The following is a 20961-nucleotide window of genomic DNA, read 5'->3' as shown; positions in this document are numbered from 1 at the left end:
TTAACGTCTCATCCAAAAGACGGTACAGCACTCTCTCAGCACTGCACTGGAATGTCAGCCTAGATTAGATTCATATTACTGTGGAAGCAAGTCATCCTCGACTGGGGGTAACTGCCTAAAGAGAAGAAGGGTGGGAGGGGGCTCGTGCGGAGCATAAACCCTGCATGGACCTGTTGAGCCGAATAGCCTGTTTCTGTGCTGTAGACTTGAGGTAACTGGAGGGTAAATGCACTCTAAATCACGCTAAACCTGACTCACAGCTGTCACTGAAGACTGCACCGCTTGAACTGGTTGGCTTTTAAGTGGAAAGTACATATTTGAAATAATAGTCTGATGCCGTGGAAAGTACAGATTTTTTTTTCCGGGGTAGTGGAGGGGATACAAGAGTCATCGTTACACATCGGACTGACCACAAAGACAAGGTCGGCAGCGTGGGCGATGAGCCGAGCAAATGACCCGTTGTCCCAGTTGCAAACAGGTGCGGGCCAGCTGGGAGCGCACTGGCCGGCGTCCAGCCGAGAAGGGGCAGGACTGTGACCCGCACCAACACTTTGTTCAACAAAAAAAACAAAAGCAAAAACCAGGATCAGCTCGGCGTGGAGCTGAGCTGTAGATCGGACACTCGCTTCCCTCTTCCGCTTTCTTGTATGTTCTGGAAAGTCCCGGGGCATTTTCTGACACCGCAGCGATCACATCCGCCCGTCTGTGCAGTCTCGGAATAGGTATTCACGTGATGAAAAGTTTCTTTTGAAATAACAAGGAAGTTTGGCATCCAAATTACAAAATGCAGCGCTTTGGAAAGACGCGAGCTGAAAGTGATGCTGTGAATAATTCATGTAAGATGTACTCACACTTCAAAATTAGTGAAACATGCGGTTGTTCGTCATTTTTAATGATCGGATTTACTGTCATTTGTTTTAATAGAATATAAACGTGGGGAGAGCTGTATGTAACTCCTGGTTGTCTGTTGATCCGCACCTGACGCTGAGTAAATTTCCTTCTGAAACTGAATCAAAGCCACTTCCTCTATTTGATCCAGTAGGTTGAAAGGCCGGCGACAGGGCTGCTGCAGTCAGTACTGGCAGGATCTGTGGGACGGTGCAGTGTGCTACCACAGTCTGGGATTGAAGAATGGAAGCCAAGGCGATGCCGATGCCCCACTCCACTCACAGCCAGAAGCTGCAGCCGACGTTCGACAAAGCTTCCAAGCTTTACCACAAAGATGAAAGCAAAGACATCACCACACCTGAAGTTGCTTTAGGGTAAGTTGTTAGAGAGATTGTTCACTTTATTTAGAGAACTGCTTCCACCCCATTCTCCTCCCCGCGTCACTCAGCAAGTCTATGCAGTGAGTAGCTGAGGTCGACAGAGCAGGAAGGTCTTCGGCTCGATTGCTGAGTCAACTGGGGTCTTAACAGGGTCATTATGATTGACTTCGGCCTTTTTGGGTTGCAAAGGGAAAATCAGGTAGGTTGTCCCGACTGATTACTATTCAGTGCCTCCTAACTGGGTCTGGGTAAAATGTGTATGGCTTTTCAGTGAGGACAGGTTCAGGCGCAGGCTCAGCTGTGATGCCTCCCATAGTCAAATATACATCGTTGAGGCTCATGTATGAATATTGGTCACTGGAGTGAGATATAAGAAAATACTCAGCAGTCATGGGATCATACTCTAGCAAGGGGTGAATACTTTTCTAAATTTAAAATATTCTTAACGTTATTATGTATAGCGTTTAATTGCTTCAGGTGTTTAATTATGAATAAGCCTCTTCATTAAATATTAACACCAGATATCCTGACTTTCACAACCCCATTTCAGAGAGTCACTGCCAAATCCATTTTCAGAAATGCTACATGCAAGTGCACATTAAGATCATTTGTTTTGTGTTTCTATTGAGACATATTTAAATAGGGGATTTTATTTACTTACCTGCATGATGACATTTCTGTCAGGGACAGGGCTGAAAGTTTTGCAGGTTATCTATTTTTGTCATGTTGTGAATTCTTTGCACAATAATTGTGTGAAATACATCAAGTCCCCTCGACTTCACAGCGCTTCAAGAATTCCGCAGACAAAAGTATTTCCCTTACAAAAAACAGCCCTAATTATGAACAAAACTGGACCAATGAGAGGTCAGAAAAATCAGGATACAGGGATAGTCCTGCAAATGAAGAAGCAGTTGGGACATCTGATGATCATAGTATCATAAGGTTTATGATTATAGTTTCATAAGGTTTAGATTAGCTATGGAAAAGGACAGGGAGCAACCTCAAGTAAAAATATTTAACTGGGGGAAGGCCAATTTCAGTGGGATGAGAATGGATCTGGCCCGGGTAAACTGGAATCAAAGATTGACAGGAAAAACTGTAATGGAACAGTGGGTTCCCTTTAAAGAGGAAATTGTTCAGGTACAGTTGAGATACATTCCCACTAAGGGGAAAAACAGGGCATCAAATGTCAGGGCTCCCTGGATGATGAAACAGATAGAGAATATGTTGAAGTAGAAAAAGTCGTGTATGACAGATGTCAGGTTCCAAATGCATATAAGAATCAGGCTATATATAGAAAGGTCAGAGGAGGTGAAAACAAAAATAAAAAGGCACAGAGGTTATCAGCGTAGAATGGCAACCAATATAAAATGTAATCCAAAAATATTCTCTCGGCATATAAATAGTAAAAGGGCAGTAAGAGGAGGGGTGGGGCCAATTAGGGACCAAAAAGGAGACCTATGCCTGGAGGCAGAGGGTATGACTGAGGTACTAAATGAGTACTTTGCATCTGAGTTCACCAAAGAAGAAGATGCTGCCATAGTCATAGTAGAGGAGGAGGTAGTGGAGACACTTGATAGGATAAAAATTGATAAAGAAGTGGTATTAGAAAGGCTGGCTATACTTAAAGTAGGTAAATCTTCAGGAGCAGATGGGATGCATTCAATGATGCTGAGGGAATTGAGGGCGGAAATTGCGGAGGTACTGGCCATAATATTCCAATCCTCCAGAGATACGGGGGTAGTGCCAGAGGACTGAAGAATTGCAAATATTACACTATTGTTCACAGAAGGGTGTAAAGATAAACCCAGCAACTACAGGCCAGTCAGTTTAACCTCCGTAGTGAGGAAGCTTTTAGAAACAGTAATCAGGACCAAAATTAACAGTCATTTGAATAGGTGTGGATTAATTAAGGAAAGCCAGCACGGATTTGTTAAAGGCAAATCGTGTTTAACCAGCTTGATCAAAGTGTCACATAGTAGGTTTTCCAGCAAAGTTGAAGCCCAATGAAATGAAAGGGACAGTGGCAGCATAGATACAAAACTTTGCTAAGTGACAGGAAACAGAGAGTAATGGTGAACGGTTGTTTTACATACTGAGGAAGGTACACAGTAGTGTTCCCCAGTGGTCGGTTCTAGGACCACTGCTTTTCTTGATATATATTAATGACTTGGATGTGGGTGTACAGGGCACAATTTCAAAGTTCACAGATGAAACAAAACTTGGAAGTATAATGAACAGTGAGGAGGAGAGTGATAGACTTTAGGAAGACATAGACAGGCTGGTGAAATGGGCGATGGCAGATGAAATTTAATGCAGAAAAGTGTGAAGTGATACATTTTGGTCGAAAGAATGAGGAGAGGAAAAATAAACTAAATAGTGCAATCCTAAAGGGGGTGCACGAACAGAGAGACCTGGGTTTTATGTGTGCACAAATCGTTGAAGGTGTCAGGGCAGGTTGAGAAAGCAGTTAAAAAGGATGATGAGATCCTGGGCTTCATAAATAGAGGTATAGAGGCCGAAATTCAGCCTCCCAAAAAGGCCTCTTACCCCCAAAAGTGTCAGCGAAGTGACGGAGTCCAATGGCCGCCGCCAGCGAAATTCACCTCGGGAGTTTTTCCTGTGGTCCCCACTTCCGCTCCACTGCTGCCGACCCGTCCTAGCTGTGTAATCAAATAGCGCACCATCAATCTCCCGCACCGCCAGCAAAATTTAGCTCCAAAAATCTTTGATCTGCCGTGCAGTGCACCCACAGCTTTTTCTGTCGGTGCACCTTGCTTTCAGTGTGTGAGCCATGGCAGTGTGGCGGCCCTTCAAGGGGAGGGCGCACTGCCCCATGATTTTTTTTTGTCGGCTGACTACCAGGTCGGGCTGACAATTATGACCCCGGGTTCGGCCGGGCCATCAACAGGCAGTCTGTCGCTCCTCTTGGGTGCCAGGCCACTGGCCCGACCAAAACCCTCCCTGGTGGCCCAGTGGACTGAAGTTTTAAAATGCCGAAGGCTCTCCCCTTTAAGTTAAGGGGAGAGCCGTGGTGACGCACACGCATCATGACATCATCACCATTCCGCTGATGATTGACAGCAGCGGAGACTCTGTCGCGCCTCCACTTCTGCCTCTCTTGTTGGTGATCTGCTGCTCACTGCCCGACTTCCACCCCCATTATGACTGACTTCCAGTCCGCCTGAAAAAAAAGACAGAACTGAATTTACCGAAAGAGACACCTCATCTGATGCAGTGGAAAAAACACTTCAGGAGCAGAAGGTGCGACCCGTTTCGGGCGGGGGTGAATTTCAGTCCCATAGAGTACAAAATTATGTGTGGAAATTCTGATGAACCTGTATAAAACATTGGTACAGCCCCAACTGGAGTACTGTGTCCAATTCTGGGCACCACACTTTAGGAAGGATGTGAAGGCCCAAGAGAAGGTGCAGTAAAGATTTACGAGAATGATTTCAGGAATCAGGGACTTCAGTTACTTTGATAAACTGGAGAAGCTGGGGTTGTTCTCCTTGGAGCAGAGAAGATTGTGAGGAGATTTGATAAAGGTGTTCAAAATCATGAGGGATCTGGACTGGGTAGATAGAAACTGTTCCCATTGGCAGAAGGGTCGAGAACCAGAGGATACAGATTTAAGGTGATTGGGAAAAGAAGCAAAGGCGATGTAAGAAAAATCTTTTTTATGCAGCGAGTGGTTAGGATCTGGAATATACTGCCTGAAAAGGTGATGGAGGCAGACTCAATCTTATCTTTCAAAAGGGAGTTGGATAAGTATCTGAAGGAAAAAGATTTGCAGGGCTACGGGGGAAGGTTTGGGAGTGGGACTAGTTGAGATTTGGCACGGGCTCGATGGGCCGAATGGCCTTTTCCGTGCTGTAACCATTCTATGATCTGTTAAAAACATTAGTGAAAAGATAGGCTGCCATTTCAGAGTTTGTAAAGATGCATAAGCCTGTATTTCAAGCATTTCTGCATTTACATACATGTCATTGAGTTAATTTCACATAGCATATAATTTAGGCCTCATACTTAAAAATGTTAAAAATGTAATCTATTATCTTCAAGATTCACTGTTCTATTTTTAATTTCAATGTTACTTGTTTTCTATGAAAACGAACCTGTCCAATCTTTTTAAATCCCTTTCTCCTTTGAAAAATCCATTTTGGGAGATGAGTTGAAAAAGTATTTTTCATAGACCGAGAACTAGCATTTAAAGTCCCTTTATTTTCAACCAATTGAATGTTCTGATACTAAAAACTGATATCATGGGTTTACTTTTATATGTGAAAACATAGATGAGGCTAAAAAGTAGGAATGTTTTTTAAAGAACATTAATCCTAGTTTTTCTCAATCAAAGTAAGACCTTTTACGATGTCAACACTGGTCCTTAAAGAAGACCAAAGCTCGTATTTCAAAATAAAATATTATGAAACAGCAGTTATTACATTTACTTACTTGGATAAAAGTAGGGATGAGCCAATAGCTGTTGTTGAGGGAACTGTTCAGTACAGGTTGAACCTCCCTTATCCAGAATTCCCTTATCTGGAAGCACCTCTCGTCCAGAACCATTCCCGGCCATTGGGTAGCACATGCGCAGAACTCCGACATGAACAGATTGAAGTCTTTCCTTGCTGCCGACTCCTGCAATCGCTGACCTGACCCCATGATCCACCCCACTCCATCGCCCCCCCCCACCGTCATGATCTCTCTGTCACGCTCCCAGCCCCAAGCCAGCCAGCCCCGATATCTCCTTGCTCAGTACCTGTACCATCCAATTTAACGTGACCACCCCTCATCCGGAAAAATTCCTTATCAGGCACAGGCCAGGTCCCGAGGGTTCCGGATAAGGGAGGTTCAACCTTTATTAACTTTGAGCTTATTCAAACAATTCAGGCTTTTATTAACACCTCCTGTAGTTTGTTTGTTAATGGTTTATATTAGAATGGAAGTAAGATGTGCATGTTATTGCTTTGTGTACCTCAATAAACTCTGGTAGTAAGTGACATCAGTTAATTGAGATGTATGGGTTGAAACTTAAGCCAATGTTTTGAAGTCAAGGGCTGGACATCACACTGTACAATATTAGTAACAAAATCTTAATCAATTCGCATGACATTCATCTCTGCTATTTTTAACATAAGGACATAAGAATTAGGAGCACGAGTAGGCCATATGGCCTTTTGAACCTGCTCTGTTATTCACTAAGATCACGGCTGATCTTCGATTTCAACTCCACTTTCCTGCTCGATCCCCATATCCCTTGATTCCTCTAGAGTCCAAAAATCTATCTTATCTCAGCCTTGAATATACTCAAAGACTCAGCATCCACAGCTCTTTGGGGTAGAGAATTCCAAAGATTCACAACCCTCTGAGTGAAGAAATTCCTCTTCTAATCTCAGTCTTAAAAGACCGACCCCTTATCCTGAGACTATGGGGGTGAAATTGGGGAGCGTCCCATTTGAGACGCTAACTTTTAAAAGATAGAAAAATTAGCAGCAGGCGCTAATGATTTAAATCTTTTAAAAAAAATTTGTGTTTGTGCTCCAGGAAGGAAGTGGAGTGCTAAATCCAGCTTCCTGGAGTGCACTGGCCAGTAGATGGAGCGGTGAGTGGAGCAGTGCTGTACACTGGGCCGTGCAGTGCTGCCGCGTTGAAAGGCTCCTTCCCTCCCTTAAAGCAAAGGAAAAAAACTTACCTTCTCCACGACGGCAGCTACAATCCCGCCCGATCAGCCTGGCACTCAAGCAGAGTGCCGGGCTGATCGATCGCGGGCAGGAACTAGCGTGAAAACCTGCAAGAGAGAAGGTACGCTTTTTTTTAAATTACCTCGGCCACCTTGCCTTTAAGCATCACCCCCGAAGCAGCCGGCTTGCCGATGCACGCCTCCTGCTGCAGGGGGCGGAATGCAATTTCGGGTACGCAGCACTACCGGGACGATGCACACGACGATGATGTCACGATCTCCAGGCGAAGGAGATCGGGGCGCAATGCCGTGCTGCCACCGCAAACCTCCCACCGAATTTAGCGGGAGACGCTAACGGGAGGCGCAGAGGAGTCCAATTTCGCCCCCTATACCCCCTAGTTCTAGACTCTCCAGCCAGGGAAAACAATCTCTTAGCATTTATCCTGTCAATCCCCCTCAGAATTTTATATGTTTCAATGAGATCACCTCTCATTCTTTAAACCCCAGAGAGTATTGGCCCAATCTACTCAATCTCTCCTCATAGGACAACCCTCTCACCCCAGGAATCAATCTAGTGAACCTTTAAATTTTTGTTTAAAGTCTCTGCCATTTATTTCCTTGTTCCCCATACAATTTCTCCTGGCTCAGCCTCTAAGATTTTGCTTGATTTTGCTACCCTCTTTCTTTTTACATACTGGACTGTGTTATTCTCAGAGACTCTTGTTGGTTGAAATATTACATTCTTGCTGCGTGACTTGAAGCAGGTCTGAGAAAGTTATTTGAGTTAGACTCAATTAATGTTCTTTTTAAGATTCTGGACAATTCTAGAAGATTTCAGTGAAAGCAAGAATCAAGTAATAGCTAGAAAAATAATATTCCATGCATATAAAGATTGGACCTTTAACATATAAAAGACAAGGTAGTCTATACATTACTAAAAATCTTGTCCACAAACTTTGTTTCCTGTTATCATGAATTTTGGTCACGCTTTTGTGTCAATATTCACCATTGTAAATTGCTATGTAAACATTTCCCATTCAATTTTACTTTCAACTGCCACAACATAGTAGCAAACTTTGACTACTAGGTTGTTTGGTGGGGTGTTTTTTTGGAGTCTCTCTGAATGTCATTGACATTGTTTATAAAAAAATCTCTCGTTTTCATCAACTGAATGTGGTCAATTTACAGGTAGAGCTGATCCGTTTATGCATTGCATCCATGAGTAGCATAAAAATTGGAAGATTTGCTCTGGTCACTTTTGGTTGCTTCTTTTTAAGCACATTTCTGATTTTGCTACAAACCTTGTCCAGAAAAAGTCAATGAATTATTTAGGATGTCGCTATACATAGAAACCAGAGCAATTTTTCCCCAATCGTATCACAACAGAGCCCATGATTATACTTCTCAAAGGGAGGTAATGAGATGTCAAAAATTCCATTGTATTATACATTTTTTCTTCTCAATAAAAATATATTATTTGAATTGAAATCAGTGTGTTTACTTTTCCAAAGGTAAAGTGGTAAAATGGTCCAACTATGATCTGACTAATGCAACCTTCCAGCAATGTGTTGCAAAAATTCTGAGTGGCCAGTGAAGTATGGCATAGACCCTTTATGAAGTGACTTCCTTCAAAAAGAAGCAAACATTTGTGATCTGTTCCAGACTTAGCGCTCAAATCAAAATTGTTGGCTGATTTACTACTTAATCTAAATTGCAAAGTAGAAAATTTATTTTATGAGAATGAATTGGGAGAAAAATTGCAATTAGAGTAGCTTCTATTAGAGGACTATTGTTAAAAGCTTTTTCATGCAGTGCATGACCTCGATTAAACAGCTTGGCACTAATTATTTTCATGTTCAAATCTAAAGAGATGTGCTTGCTCTGTGTAAATTAACTCTTAGGTACCTTTACTGGAATTTGTTATGGATCACACTAACGTGAATCTCAGTTGTAATCTTTGCATGAGAGATGCCTAACTGTGTTGTAAAGGTGACTGGAAGTTTGCTATTTATTTTGCATGGCTAACTTTCTGTTATTTGACAATGATGTGTTACTGACAATACAACACTAAAAGAGCATTAATGTTCTGCAAAAGTTACTGCCATTGTATTGGGGTGTAAGTAGGAGTGTGCAATCAGGTGATTGCTGATATAATTGCATAACTTATCATGTCAACCACTGAATAATTTCTGTTTTATTGAATATTAATGAAACATCACTGTGCAAAAACCACAACCAAGTCGTTAGTACTGCAGCTGTTGTAACATGGGATGTGGCACACTCGTGCTGTGCCACATAAAAGGATGGCACTGGATTTTTGTGAAGAAATTGTTTCATGAACTGGCAGTGCCTAAAATTCCCTGAATTTTAAAGATGGCCCTTTAGAACATGTAGGTGATACGTAAATATTTGATTTCACAATTTACCATCTTCTCAACTGCACTGGAGGCACCAAATGCCATGAACAGAATATGATTAAAACATAATGAAAAGAAGTGAATATTTTGATCGAATTGTTACCAGAGAAATATGGTACAATGCCATGAAATAAGCATCACACATCATGGTTGTTAGGCTTGAGAAACACATAAGAGATTTATAGACTTTAATTATTGAGTTCTCTTGTGTAAATGTGGATAGTACTTTAGATGTTGAAAAATATGACAGTCTGGTATGACTCAGGTGATCTTTTCCAGTTCCTTCATGTCTCATTTCTTTTTTTTACTTCATAACTTGGGAGTGCTGCCATCAATAAATCAAGAGTAGCATATCTATAAAGATACATTGGCATGTGCAAAAGCACAGAGCTCGCAGAAAACTGCCTCTATTATAGAATTACTGAACACTGGTTTTCCATGTTTTAATGCCTTGTTATGCTGCATTATCAGAGTTCCAATTCACTACATAATTTATCTCATTACCAAGGATTGTGTTATAAAAAAAGACAATACTGGGAGTTCTCTCACACTAAGGCCGCGATTTCGCCAACCGAGGTGGGCTAAGTGCGGCCGAGGTAGGTGGCAGATTGAGACCCCGCTCCTGGTTCCATCACGTTCTGTTGAAGTGATTTTGCCCTGATTGGGCTTCTTAAGCCCACCCAGCGAGGTTTCCGGCCAAGTAAAGGAAGCGGGTCTGATGACTTCATTTGATGATGCGTCATCAGCCGGTTTCATTAAAGGGACCATGCCCACATTCACCTTGACAGTTGTGCCGTCACTGTTCTGCAGCATTGAGATTCTGAAAACACTGACAAGCACTGCACAAAGGTGCATGACTGCACCCAGGCTCTCCCATGACTCCCTCCATATGCTTATGGAGGGAGACACAGCACGCAGGGAGGTGTCAATCTTTTAGATTTTGACAGCAGACCCGCCTCCGAATCCACCCTCTAGAGCACCGGCAAAATCCAGCCCTAACTTCCCTCCTTCCCTCTACCTGGCTGAGAAACAAAGTAGTGTCAGCTTCTAAGTAACAGCAGCTTGCTAATCACGTCATCTCTATTCTTTCTCTACTGTTGCTGCACTTAATTCTTTTGAGGCCTGTTGCAGCTCTGTCCAACACGATTAGATCAATGTTTCAGGAAATTAACATTTGATTCCATTTCTTTCTGATTAAATGATTATTAATGAGGACAAATAATCATTCAATGGAATTAAAAACAAACAAAAAATCTTAAAAGGACAAGAGTAACTTTTGAAAGCATTTGTCCAGCCCCAGGTGTAATGTGTATATTACTTAACTGTAATATATAAGTGCCAAGGCAAAAATGTTTATTTGTAGATTTTGATTAGTCAGAAACTTCTCCCAGTGTTGTATTGCAGAATAACTCTGCCTGACTTCAGCAGTGTAGCACGAGTGTGTTATATTGCTGAAGTAGGGCAACTTTATTGGGGAAGAGCAGAATGTGTCAACCATGGCTCAGTTGGTAGCACTCTTGCCTCTGACCAGATGGTTATGGGGTCAAGTCCCACTTCAGAGACTTGAGCACAAAAATCTAGGCCAACACTCCAGTGGACTACTGAGGGAGTCCTCCACTGTCAGAGGTGTTGTCTTTTGGATGAGACATTAAACTGAGGCCTCATCTGCACTCTCAGATGGATGTAAAAGATCCTATGGCATTATTTCAAAGAAGAGCAGGGAGTTATCCCCAGTGTTCTAGCCAATATTTATCCCTCAATCAACATCACTAAAACAGCTTATCTCGTCACTTTCACTGCTGTGGGACCTGGCTGTGCGCAAATTGGCTGCTGTGTTTCCTACATTACAACAGTGACTACACAGCAAAAGTACTATATTGGCTGTCAAGCACTTTGGGACATCCTGAGGTCATGAAAGGCACTATATAAATGTAAGTCTTTCTTTTAAATTAATGGATGGAAAATGAGGGGCCATGCACCCAGATGTGACCTCTGCAAGCATCACTCCATTACTGGCTTTGTGAATTGCAGAATCTTCTCTGACATTTGGCTTTGTTGTACCAAACCTGAGAATATTGGTGCACAAAGAGAAAAGTTCTGTTGTCAGCAGGATGTGCCTTATCTTGATGAACAGAAAAGGCATTTGAAAAGCTTTTAAAAGGTAGGAAAATATTATGTGTTTGGAAGCTAAACAATTGGAGGTTGATAAATAAGGACACAGCAGGAATAATTTTCACTTTCGCTGCCTGGGCAGGTGATCTGGCAGAGTGGATTTCAATAGGATTAAAATCGAGGGGATTCTATAATGGGCAGGTGATCTTTTCCACCAGGTTGATACCTAGCCAGTGAAATTGAAAATGAACCCCAGTGCATTCAAATGAAATTAGCATTTTCCAGAAAGCACGCATGTAGTGCAGAGGGGCTTTAAACAGATTGATTTTAGTAGGGATAACACTGCAAGGAAAATGGCCTTTCTCTAAAACCATAGCACAGACAGGAGCATATCGGTCTCAATGGACCTCGCATTGCTGCACTCGATCTGTCATTCCACAATGTACCTTGTTTCTACAAGTAACCATGTTCCAGTTTACACCAGATGTTGCATCCCCCCCTGCTGTAATAAAGTCACCCTCTATATTGCAAACGTCTGGGACATCAGTCAGAGCAGGTGATGCACAATCTCTGTCTAAGAAAGGAATCATTTAACTCCTGATTCACTGGCTACATCTGACATTGATTGTTTGTGGCATTGGGTCTCTGCCACGTTCTCTACATGTGCGGTGATAATGAGTTTATTAAAATATTATTGGTGTAAAGACATACATTATTAAACAAGAACTATTTGCCGCTTCAGGTTAACCCGACAACGACAGCAATCTACTTATGAGTGAACAGATGTTTACATTGGATATTTCATCAGTCAGCTGGCTCCAGAGAAGTTAACCTCTTTATTGAGGAAAGTGGTGTTTGAATAATTTGTGTGTATCCGAGATAGGTTCCTTCAACAGTACTTTGCGGAACCAACCAGGAAGCAAGCTATCTTAGATCTTGTACTGTGTAATGAGATAGGGTTAATAAATGATCTCCTAGTAAAGGATCCTCTAGGAATGAGTGACCAGAACATGATTGAATTTCAAATTCAGTTGGAGGGTGAGAAAATTGGATCTCAAACCAGTGTCCTAAGCTTAAATAAAGGAGACTATAAAGATATGAAGGCAGAGTTGGCTAAAGTGGACACAAAAATCTGCAAAGACAGGCTAAGTGAGTCGACAAACATGTGGCAGATGGAGTATAATGTGGGAAAATGTGAGGTTATCCACTTTGGCAGAAAAAATAGAAAAGCAAATTATAATTTAAATGGAGAAAAAATGCAAAGTGCTGCAGTACAGAGGGACCTGGGAATCATTGTGCATGAAACACAGGTACAGCAAGTAATCAGGAAGGCAAATGGAATTACAAAAGGGATGGAGCATAAAAGCAGAGAAGTCCTGTTACAACTGTACAGGGTATTGGTGAGGCCACACCTGGAGTACTGTGTACAGTTTTGGTCTCCGTTTTTAAGGAAGGATATACTTGCATTGGAGGCTGTTCAGTGAAGGTTCACCAAGTTGATTCCGGAGATGAGGGGGCTGACTTTTGAAGATAGGTTGAGTAGGTTGGGCCTATACTCATTGGAGTTCAGAAGAATGAGAGGTGATCTTATCAAAACATATAAGATAATGAGGGGGCTCGACAAGGTGGATACAGAGAGGATATTTCCACTCATAGGGGAAACTAAAACTAGGGGACATAGTCTCAGAATAAGGGGCCGCCCACTTAAAACTGAAATGAGGAGGAATTTCTTCTCTAATGGTTGTAAATCTATTGAATTCTCTGCCCCAGGGAGCTGTGGCGGCTGGGTGATTGACTATATTTAAGGTGGAAATAGACAGATTTTTGAGCGAAGGGGAATAAAAGGTTCTGGGCAGGGAAGTGGAGTGGGCAGGGAAGTGGAGCTGAGTCCATGATCGGATCAGCCATGATCTTATTGAATGGCGGAGCAGGCTTGAGGGGCTGGGTGGCTTACTCCTGCTCCTATTTCTTATGTTCTTATGTTCTTTTGGCTCAGTTTGGACACAAGCTGAGCCTGTTATTCATGTGTCATGCGCCTTATTATGTTTTAATTTATGAGGAACTGAAGCTTTGAAATAATATAAAAATTGGAAGTGTTTATATTGGCAGTATGATTGGATGAAATCCAAGTTGAAATGAAAATACCTCAATGGGAGATTTTGAAATATTATTGGACAGTTGAGAACATCATAGTTTACAGGACAACAAGATGTTTTTCTCATTGATGGGAAGCTTTGCACTCATCCTCTACTGCTTGTGGCAATGGTTTGAATTTCCATGCACTGGAAATGAACATTGGCGCCGGAACATAATTTACCTACCAGCTATTCTAAGTATTGCAGTGTTAGTGGTCCAGTGTGTTGTGTTATATGATTGCCTGACTGCAATGTCCTAGATTGCTGAGCTCTGATATTAAACAATATCTTCTTTTTAGAGAAAGTATCTCAAGAGCACCAAATGAACCATTCCAACTGATCCAAACTGTGAATGCTTTTGGAGATGAGGAGAATGTGACCTTTATCACAGAAAGCATGAGTGTCACTACTGCAGATGAGGAGAAACTACTGCTGCTGAACAGGAACACTGAATTGAGACGCATGAACAAAGAGGTATTTGGTCCTCTTGCACTTCTCTATTTTGTTCAGCAACATGCGTACACTTGATCATTTGCATAGGCAAAATCTATTGAGCAACACCCCACTGGAGTTTCCCTCCTGAGCAAAGAGCAACACAGACAGCACTTTAGAATTAGCACAGTCCTCTTCACTACAAAATAAAATCAATCAAGCACATAGTTATTAAAATGCCTTGAGGATATTTATGTTTCAACGTACGCTGTTGGAAGTTTGCCACTGAAATACCAGGGATGTTGCCAGCACCACATCAAAGCAGCACATATAATTAGCTGGGAAGCCAAGTCCATTATTATAAATGTCATTATGGGAGAGGTTGCTTACGTTGACCATCAGATCGAGGCATTTAGACCACATTTGGTTTCATTCCATTCCATTCTATAATTAAATGACGTTCTGTGTACATGTCAGATTGACTAAAACACCTAGCAATATGAATGAATGTAAGTGACTCTGAAACTATATCATAGGTGCAAGTGCTCAGCTGAATTCAAAAACGGAAATGACCCAAAGTGAGCCATTTTAAGTTGGTTGGAAAGAAATAAGAAAGAAAGAAAAAACTTGCATATATATATAGCACCTTTCACAACCTTAGGACATCCCAACGTGTGTTATAGTCACTGTTGTAATGTGGGACTGGGGGAGGGGGGAGCGGGGATGGTGGGGGGAGGGGTATGGGTGTGGGACTGGGGGAGGGGGATGGTGCGGGGGGAGGAGTAAGTGTGTGGGACCGGGGGTGGGTGGGGGGAGAAGTAAGGGTTTGGGACTGGGGGAGGGAGGGGTAAGGTTGTGGGACTGGGGGAGCGGGTGGGAGGGGTAAGGGTGTGGCACTGGGGGAGGGAGAGGGATAGGTAAGGGTGTGGGACTGGGGGAGGGGAAGGGATAGGTAAGGGTGTGGGACTGGGGGATGGGGAGGGAGGGGTAAGGGTATGGGACTGGGGGAGGGGGTGGGAGGGGTAAGGGTGTGGGACTGGGGGAGGGATGGGTAAGGGTGTGGGACTGGGGGAGGGAGAGGGATTGGTAAGGGTGTGGGACTGGGGGAGTGGGAGGGATGGGTAAGGATGTGGGACTGGGGGAGGGAGGGGTAAGAGTGTGGGACTGGGGGAGGGGGAGGGAGGGGTAAGGGTGTGGGACTGTGGAAGGGATGGGTAAGGGTGTGGGACTGGGGGAGGGAGAGGGATTGGTAAGGGTGTGGGACTGGGGAGGGGGAGGGATGGGTAAGGGTGTGGGACTGGGGGAGGGAGGGGTAAGAGTGTGGGACTGGGGGAGGGGGAGGGAGGGGTAAGGGTGTGGGACTGTGGGAGGGAGGGGTAAGGGTGTGGGACTGGGTGGGTGATGGTGGGAGGAGGGGTAAGGGTGTGGGACTGGGGGGGGGAGGGAGGGGTAAGGGTGTGGGACTGGGTGGGTGATGGTGGGGGGAGGGGTAAGGGTGTGGGACTGGGGGAGGGAGGGGTAAGGGCGTGGGACTGGGTGGGTGATCGCGGGGGGAGGGGTAAGGGTGTGGGACTGGGGGAGGGTGGGGTAAGGGTGTGGGACTGGGGGAGGGGGAGGGAGGGGTAAGGGTGTGGGACTGGGGGAGGGAGGGGTAAGTGTGTGGGACTGGCTGGGTGATGGTGGGGGGAGGGGTAAGGGTGTGGGACTGGGGGACCTGTCGATATACCAGCTCTGCTAAGTTGTTGTGTGGCGTGGAGGCCCCGACCTGCGTAAGAACACCAGTGGCAGATCGGGGCCATAAAAGATGCGGCGAGTGACCCGAGAGCAGCGTGGAGGCATACTACTCCAGGGAGCAGCGTGAGCTGGTGCAGGAGGGCGACGGCAGTGAAGAGTGACATCATCAAGGTCCAGGTCTGTGATTGGAGCGTGGGCCAACACAGCAGGAGCGGCAAGAGACTGGAGGGATGTGATCAGGGCCCAGAAGAGGCCTGAGTTCGCGGCCAGGGGCCCAGGGGCAGCACAGGCCAGCCCACACTGCGATATGCGTGCATTAGGTCCGTGCAGCAGAGCTGGTCTCCAGTCGTCTTGGGTAATCCTTGCCACTGGACCAAGACCTAGCTCTGTCAAGCCCATGTGGTGGCTGATGTGCAACGGCCACCCCACGTTAAAAAAATCCACGCACAAGCATCTTCCACCCTTGAGGATGTAGATCGGATCCTGGAATTTTAGGTCCTTCATTGAAACACCTGTGAACTCATCCTTTTTTGGTGTGGAAGCAAGTCATCCTTGTTTCGAGGGACCGTCTATGACTGATTATGAATGTGTAAAATGTGGCAGCCAATTCGCACACAGCAAAGTCCCACAAATAGCAATGAAATAAGTGACCAGATCACCTTTTTAATTGTTGGTTGAGGGATAATTCTTGGCCAGGCAAATGGGGGAACACCCCTGTTCTTTGAATATTTGACATTTTGACAAGTTTGAATTATACAGAATTCTGTCCCTTAAAATCCTATAGTTGTGCATGTACAGGGGGATCATGTATACCCAACATTATTTTATATGTTACTTGTCTTCCTTTAGCATTGCTCATAATAAGTTAGAATTAAAGTAGGTTATATCTGGAGTGCTGTCATTGTCAGCTGACATTGTACTCCCAAAGTCTGTGACCCACTATAAAATCTTGTGTCAGAACATTTTATTTGGTCGCTGGATGTGCTCTGCTTGTTTTGGTGCACCTTATTTTCTCCCTGTGGATACACATGAAACAAAATATGCTGCATATTATCAAGAAAGGGAATGGAAAACAACAGAGAGACAATGCAGTGGATCGCAGAGTAAGAGAGTGAGTGTACTGCAGAAAAACTCTGAGTTGGATGACACGGCAGCATGGAGCGAGGTTGTAGAGTAGGGATGAGACTTCTGAGTGGCCGTGGAACTTGGCATGGTGCATTTGTATGGGTTAGTCAAAAGCATCGTGTAACACAGGTGTCAGTTGTGGCAGTGGGTAATATGACTATAGAGTGAGATCGGGGATAGAGTCTGCCTGTACGTGTTGTATTCATGGATCAGCAAGCAGCAGGAACTGGTGCAGGCATTGGTGACAGAGAGTGGCCAAGAGAGATGTGGGCCCATTCAAGACAGACGCAGGGAATATTACAATTGACCACAAGGCAATGGTAGATTTGCAAAGTGAGTACTTTGTATTCATTTTCAGAGTAGAGGAAGAGGATAAAATATCAGTGATAGAAGGGAAATGAAAAATAAATCAAGGGGAAGAACTTATTGGATTCAATATAAGTAACACAATGGTAACAGAGAAAATAATGGGACTTAACATAGATAATTCCCCAGGACCTGATGGTTTCCAACCCAGGGTATTAAAGTAAATAGTTGAGGGAATTGCAGAAGCGTTAGTCATAATCTTTCTTGGCTCTCTTGATTTGGGGATTATACAGTTCGATTGAAAAATTTCTAATGTCACTCCATTATTTAAAAAGAGTGGGAGAGATAAACTAGATAACTACAGGCATGTTGGTTTAACAATAGGTGTGGGGAAACTACTAGAATCTGTCATTAAGGATAGAGTGACTTAGCACTTGAACAAACATGAGCTGATCAGAGAGAGTCAACATCGCTTTGTTGAGGGTACGCCATGTAAGACTAATCGAGTTGAATTTTTGAGGAGGTCATTAATAGGGGGATAAAGAAATGTCTATGGATGTTATCTATATGGACTTCAGAAGATATTTGATAAGGGATCACAAAAAATTATTAGGAATAATGCGAGCACATGGAATTGGTGTTAGCTTTTTGACTTGAGTTGGAAATTGGTTTGGAAGTAGGGGACAGAGAGGGGGGAATAAAGGTAGGCACTTTGTTTGGTGGGATGTGACAAGTGGTGTTCCCCAGGGATCTATTCAGAAGCCTCAACTTTTTACCATATTTATTAATGACTTGCATGAAGGAATAGAGAGCTATATATTCAAGTTTGCAGATGACACTAAATTAGGAGGCACAGTAAGTAGTGCAGATGGGAGCAGGAAGTTGCAAAGGAACAAAGACAGATTAAATTAGTGGGCAAAACTGTGGCAAATGGAGTTCAGTGTAAGCAAATGTGAGGTCATTCACTTTGGACCCAAGAAAGATAAAGATAAATCCTCAGAGTATTTTCCAAATGGTGAGAAACTAGGAACTGTAGAGGAGCAAAAAGATTTGGGAGTCCAAGTACACAAATCATTAAAAAATAATAGATGGGTCCAAAAAGTAATCAAAAGGCTAATGGAATGTTGGCTTTTATCTCAAAGCAGCTGGAATACAAAGGGGCGGAAGTTTTGCTTTAGTTGTATAGAGCCTTGGTCAGACCCCATCTGGAATACTGCGTTCAGTTTTTGACACTGCGCCTCAGGAAAGATATGTTGGCCTCGGAGGGGTGCAATGCAGATTCACCAGAATGATACCAGGGCATAGAGGGTTAAATTATGAGGACAGGTTGCATAAACCTATCTTGTATTCCCTTGAGTACTGAAGATTGAGGGGTGATCTAATCAAGGTGTTTAAAATGTTTAAAGGATTTGATAGGGTCATTACGGAGAAACTCTTTTCCAAACAGAGTGGACACATTGTCATTCAGTGAAATCCATGTCCCTAACAGATGATAATGAACTATCGTTCGTTTGGTCAATACTGCTTATTTACTAAGAAATAATGCCCAATTGATCAGGAAATTCCCTCTCCAGTAATTGATTTAATACAGTAAAAGGAAAACTGGAGATTGGGGTGGTAGGTAGTCGCTGAACACCAGCTAATATGGATTACCTGCTTCCATTCTTTTCATATGAACCTTCTTTCAGCTGATGAAACTCAATCAAGACTGGGACCAGATGTTTCGAGCAACCACTACAGGACTTCAGCAAAGAGTGGCTGTGTTGCAGATGGAGATTTCTGATACCAATCAGCATGCAAGCACACTTTCCAAGAAACTGGATAATGAGCAGGTATAGACAGCACCACCAACTAGATTTACTGATCAATGACTATTACTCAAGAGCATATTGTTTCCTCGTAAAATTCCTTTGTTTATAGATGTCAAGCATTAGTGCTTTGCCCCGACATTTAGCATTTTGGGGGGCTGATCAATGTTTCCGTGTTTGATGGCACAAACCAATGTCACTGAATCTATTTCTGAACCGGCTCTTCCCGAGTCTAATGGCTCATACACCAGAGGGCCATTTTTATGCTTTTGTGAACTGGATGGTGGAGATTGATGTGAGACAGTGACAGCTGGAGGTTATGTGAGGGTTAGTGACAGTTGAGGTAACGTTTGGGTAAGTAATGCACTGTTCAAAATCTATATGTTCCATTGTTTTTTTTACTTTTCAGCTTAAAAATTGATTAATTTGTGAAATGTAAAATTGTTAGGGACAAATTTCCTCGGGTTCCACCGGTTTCCTAGAGATGGGCCTGTAGTGGTGCTTACACCCACCTTCCCCCATGCAAAAGAGGTATCATCCCACTAACCCCACAAACTCTGGTAAGATCAGTGCTGGGAGGTACTGGTGGGAACAATCCAGGTGTAAACAAGGAATTTTGGCCCCCTTAAAATTAATCATAAATCACTTAAAGGCTGTTCTTGGGTTGTCAACATTTTGTGAGTTGTGTCAGCTTTTCTGAAGCTGTTGATCAGCTTTTGCTACTTTTCTATGTTGGCATGGATATTTTCTTGCAATGTGATGAAGAATGCCTTTGTTACAAAGGTGTAAAATATAATCTCTTCCAGTTGTGATGTGAAGAGAATGTTCTTGTAAACATTTAATGGTGGCCTAAAATATAATGGCACCCAATAGACTGAAGGAGTAGCAAGAAGACTGTCTGGTATAGTGCATAGATGGATATATTCGTAAAAGCATAAAATAAATAATCCATGACCGAGACAGCGGTATGAGTTGTAACATCCTCAAGGATCTTGGGAGCCTTGCCAAAGTGACTCCACTGGTCTGGATGCTGTCAGGAGCCCTAAATTATATTGCAACCTTAAACTATTGTCCCAGCTCTTCTTGGATAGAAATAAATGTTCTCTTTCATTTATTTCAGAATGTTTTAAAAGTCTACATGGGAAGAATATGTTTCTTTGCAGTAACAGTGGTCTCTACTGATGACCCCATTTTAGAAGTCTGTATTTATAACTAGAATTCAAGCACAGTGCTGCTTTTTAAAAAAGAGTTAAGTTTCATAAGATGCAAAATCATAAGCATAATCATGACTAGTTCTCTGCTTGTGGGATGAATGTGCAATCTTTTGGTAACCTCATACAGTAATGGGCCCACTCATATAGAAGATAGCTTTTTTCCTCAGAACACAATCATAACAGGTTGAGTTATATTTTCTGAAGGAAAGTACATTTTAAAGGTATATATTTGAATAAAATGATCTTTAGACCTGCTAATTGGTTAAAGCCCACGTCATTTATTTTACTTCTTGCTAGATGACAGTAAACTGCTGCATAGAAGCTTCTTGCTCTTACAACACAAGCTCAAATCCAGTAAAGTTGGATAATAGTAAACATGCGGAATCTACAATTTTTAAAGTATCAACTTGAATAAAGTCAGTGGTGGATTCTTTATCTCAAGTGCATTGGTATGAAGGTCACATTGCTGAGTCTCCGTAATTGTAACATTGTGGCGGGTTGGATTTGTCTCAGCACTGTTTTTGCTGTCGCCAGACATGCTGTTGTAACTGCAGCAAAGGCTGTATGTTTTGCAGTAATTAACTTCAATTCCTCATTTCAAGCAGGGTACTTATAGAAACATAGAAACATAGAAGCATAGAAAATAGGTGCAGGAGTAGGCCATTCGGCCCTTCTAGCCTGCACCGCCATTCAATGAGTTCATGGCTGAACATTCAACTTCAGTACC

General features: G+C 43.0%; 1 protein-coding gene across 2 annotated transcripts in view; it reads left to right on the top strand.

The window, feature by feature from the left end:
* The first annotated feature begins 585 nt into the window (after window positions 1–585).
* Window positions 586–20961, top strand: part of LOC139265694 (TNFAIP3-interacting protein 3) — a 41578-nt gene continuing 21202 nt past the window's right edge. The window contains exons 1-4 of one of the 2 annotated variants that reach the window (XM_070882943.1): window positions 586–836; window positions 1043–1262; window positions 13915–14089; window positions 18901–19044. In XM_070882943.1, coding sequence (XP_070739044.1) covers window positions 1132–1262; window positions 13915–14089; window positions 18901–19044 — 450 coding nt within the window. In that variant the 5' untranslated portion in view covers window positions 586–836; window positions 1043–1131. Of the gene's footprint in view, window positions 837–1039; window positions 1263–13914; window positions 14090–18900; window positions 19045–20961 lie in introns of both variants that reach the window. The other variant, XM_070882942.1, reaches the window with a different exon arrangement.

Source organism: Pristiophorus japonicus, chromosome 6, assembly GCF_044704955.1.
Source record: "Pristiophorus japonicus isolate sPriJap1 chromosome 6, sPriJap1.hap1, whole genome shotgun sequence".
Taxonomy (NCBI): Eukaryota; Metazoa; Chordata; class Chondrichthyes; family Pristiophoridae; genus Pristiophorus; species Pristiophorus japonicus.
Note: the sequence above shows the minus strand (reverse complement) of the source record. Positions and strands in the feature narration are given on the sequence as shown.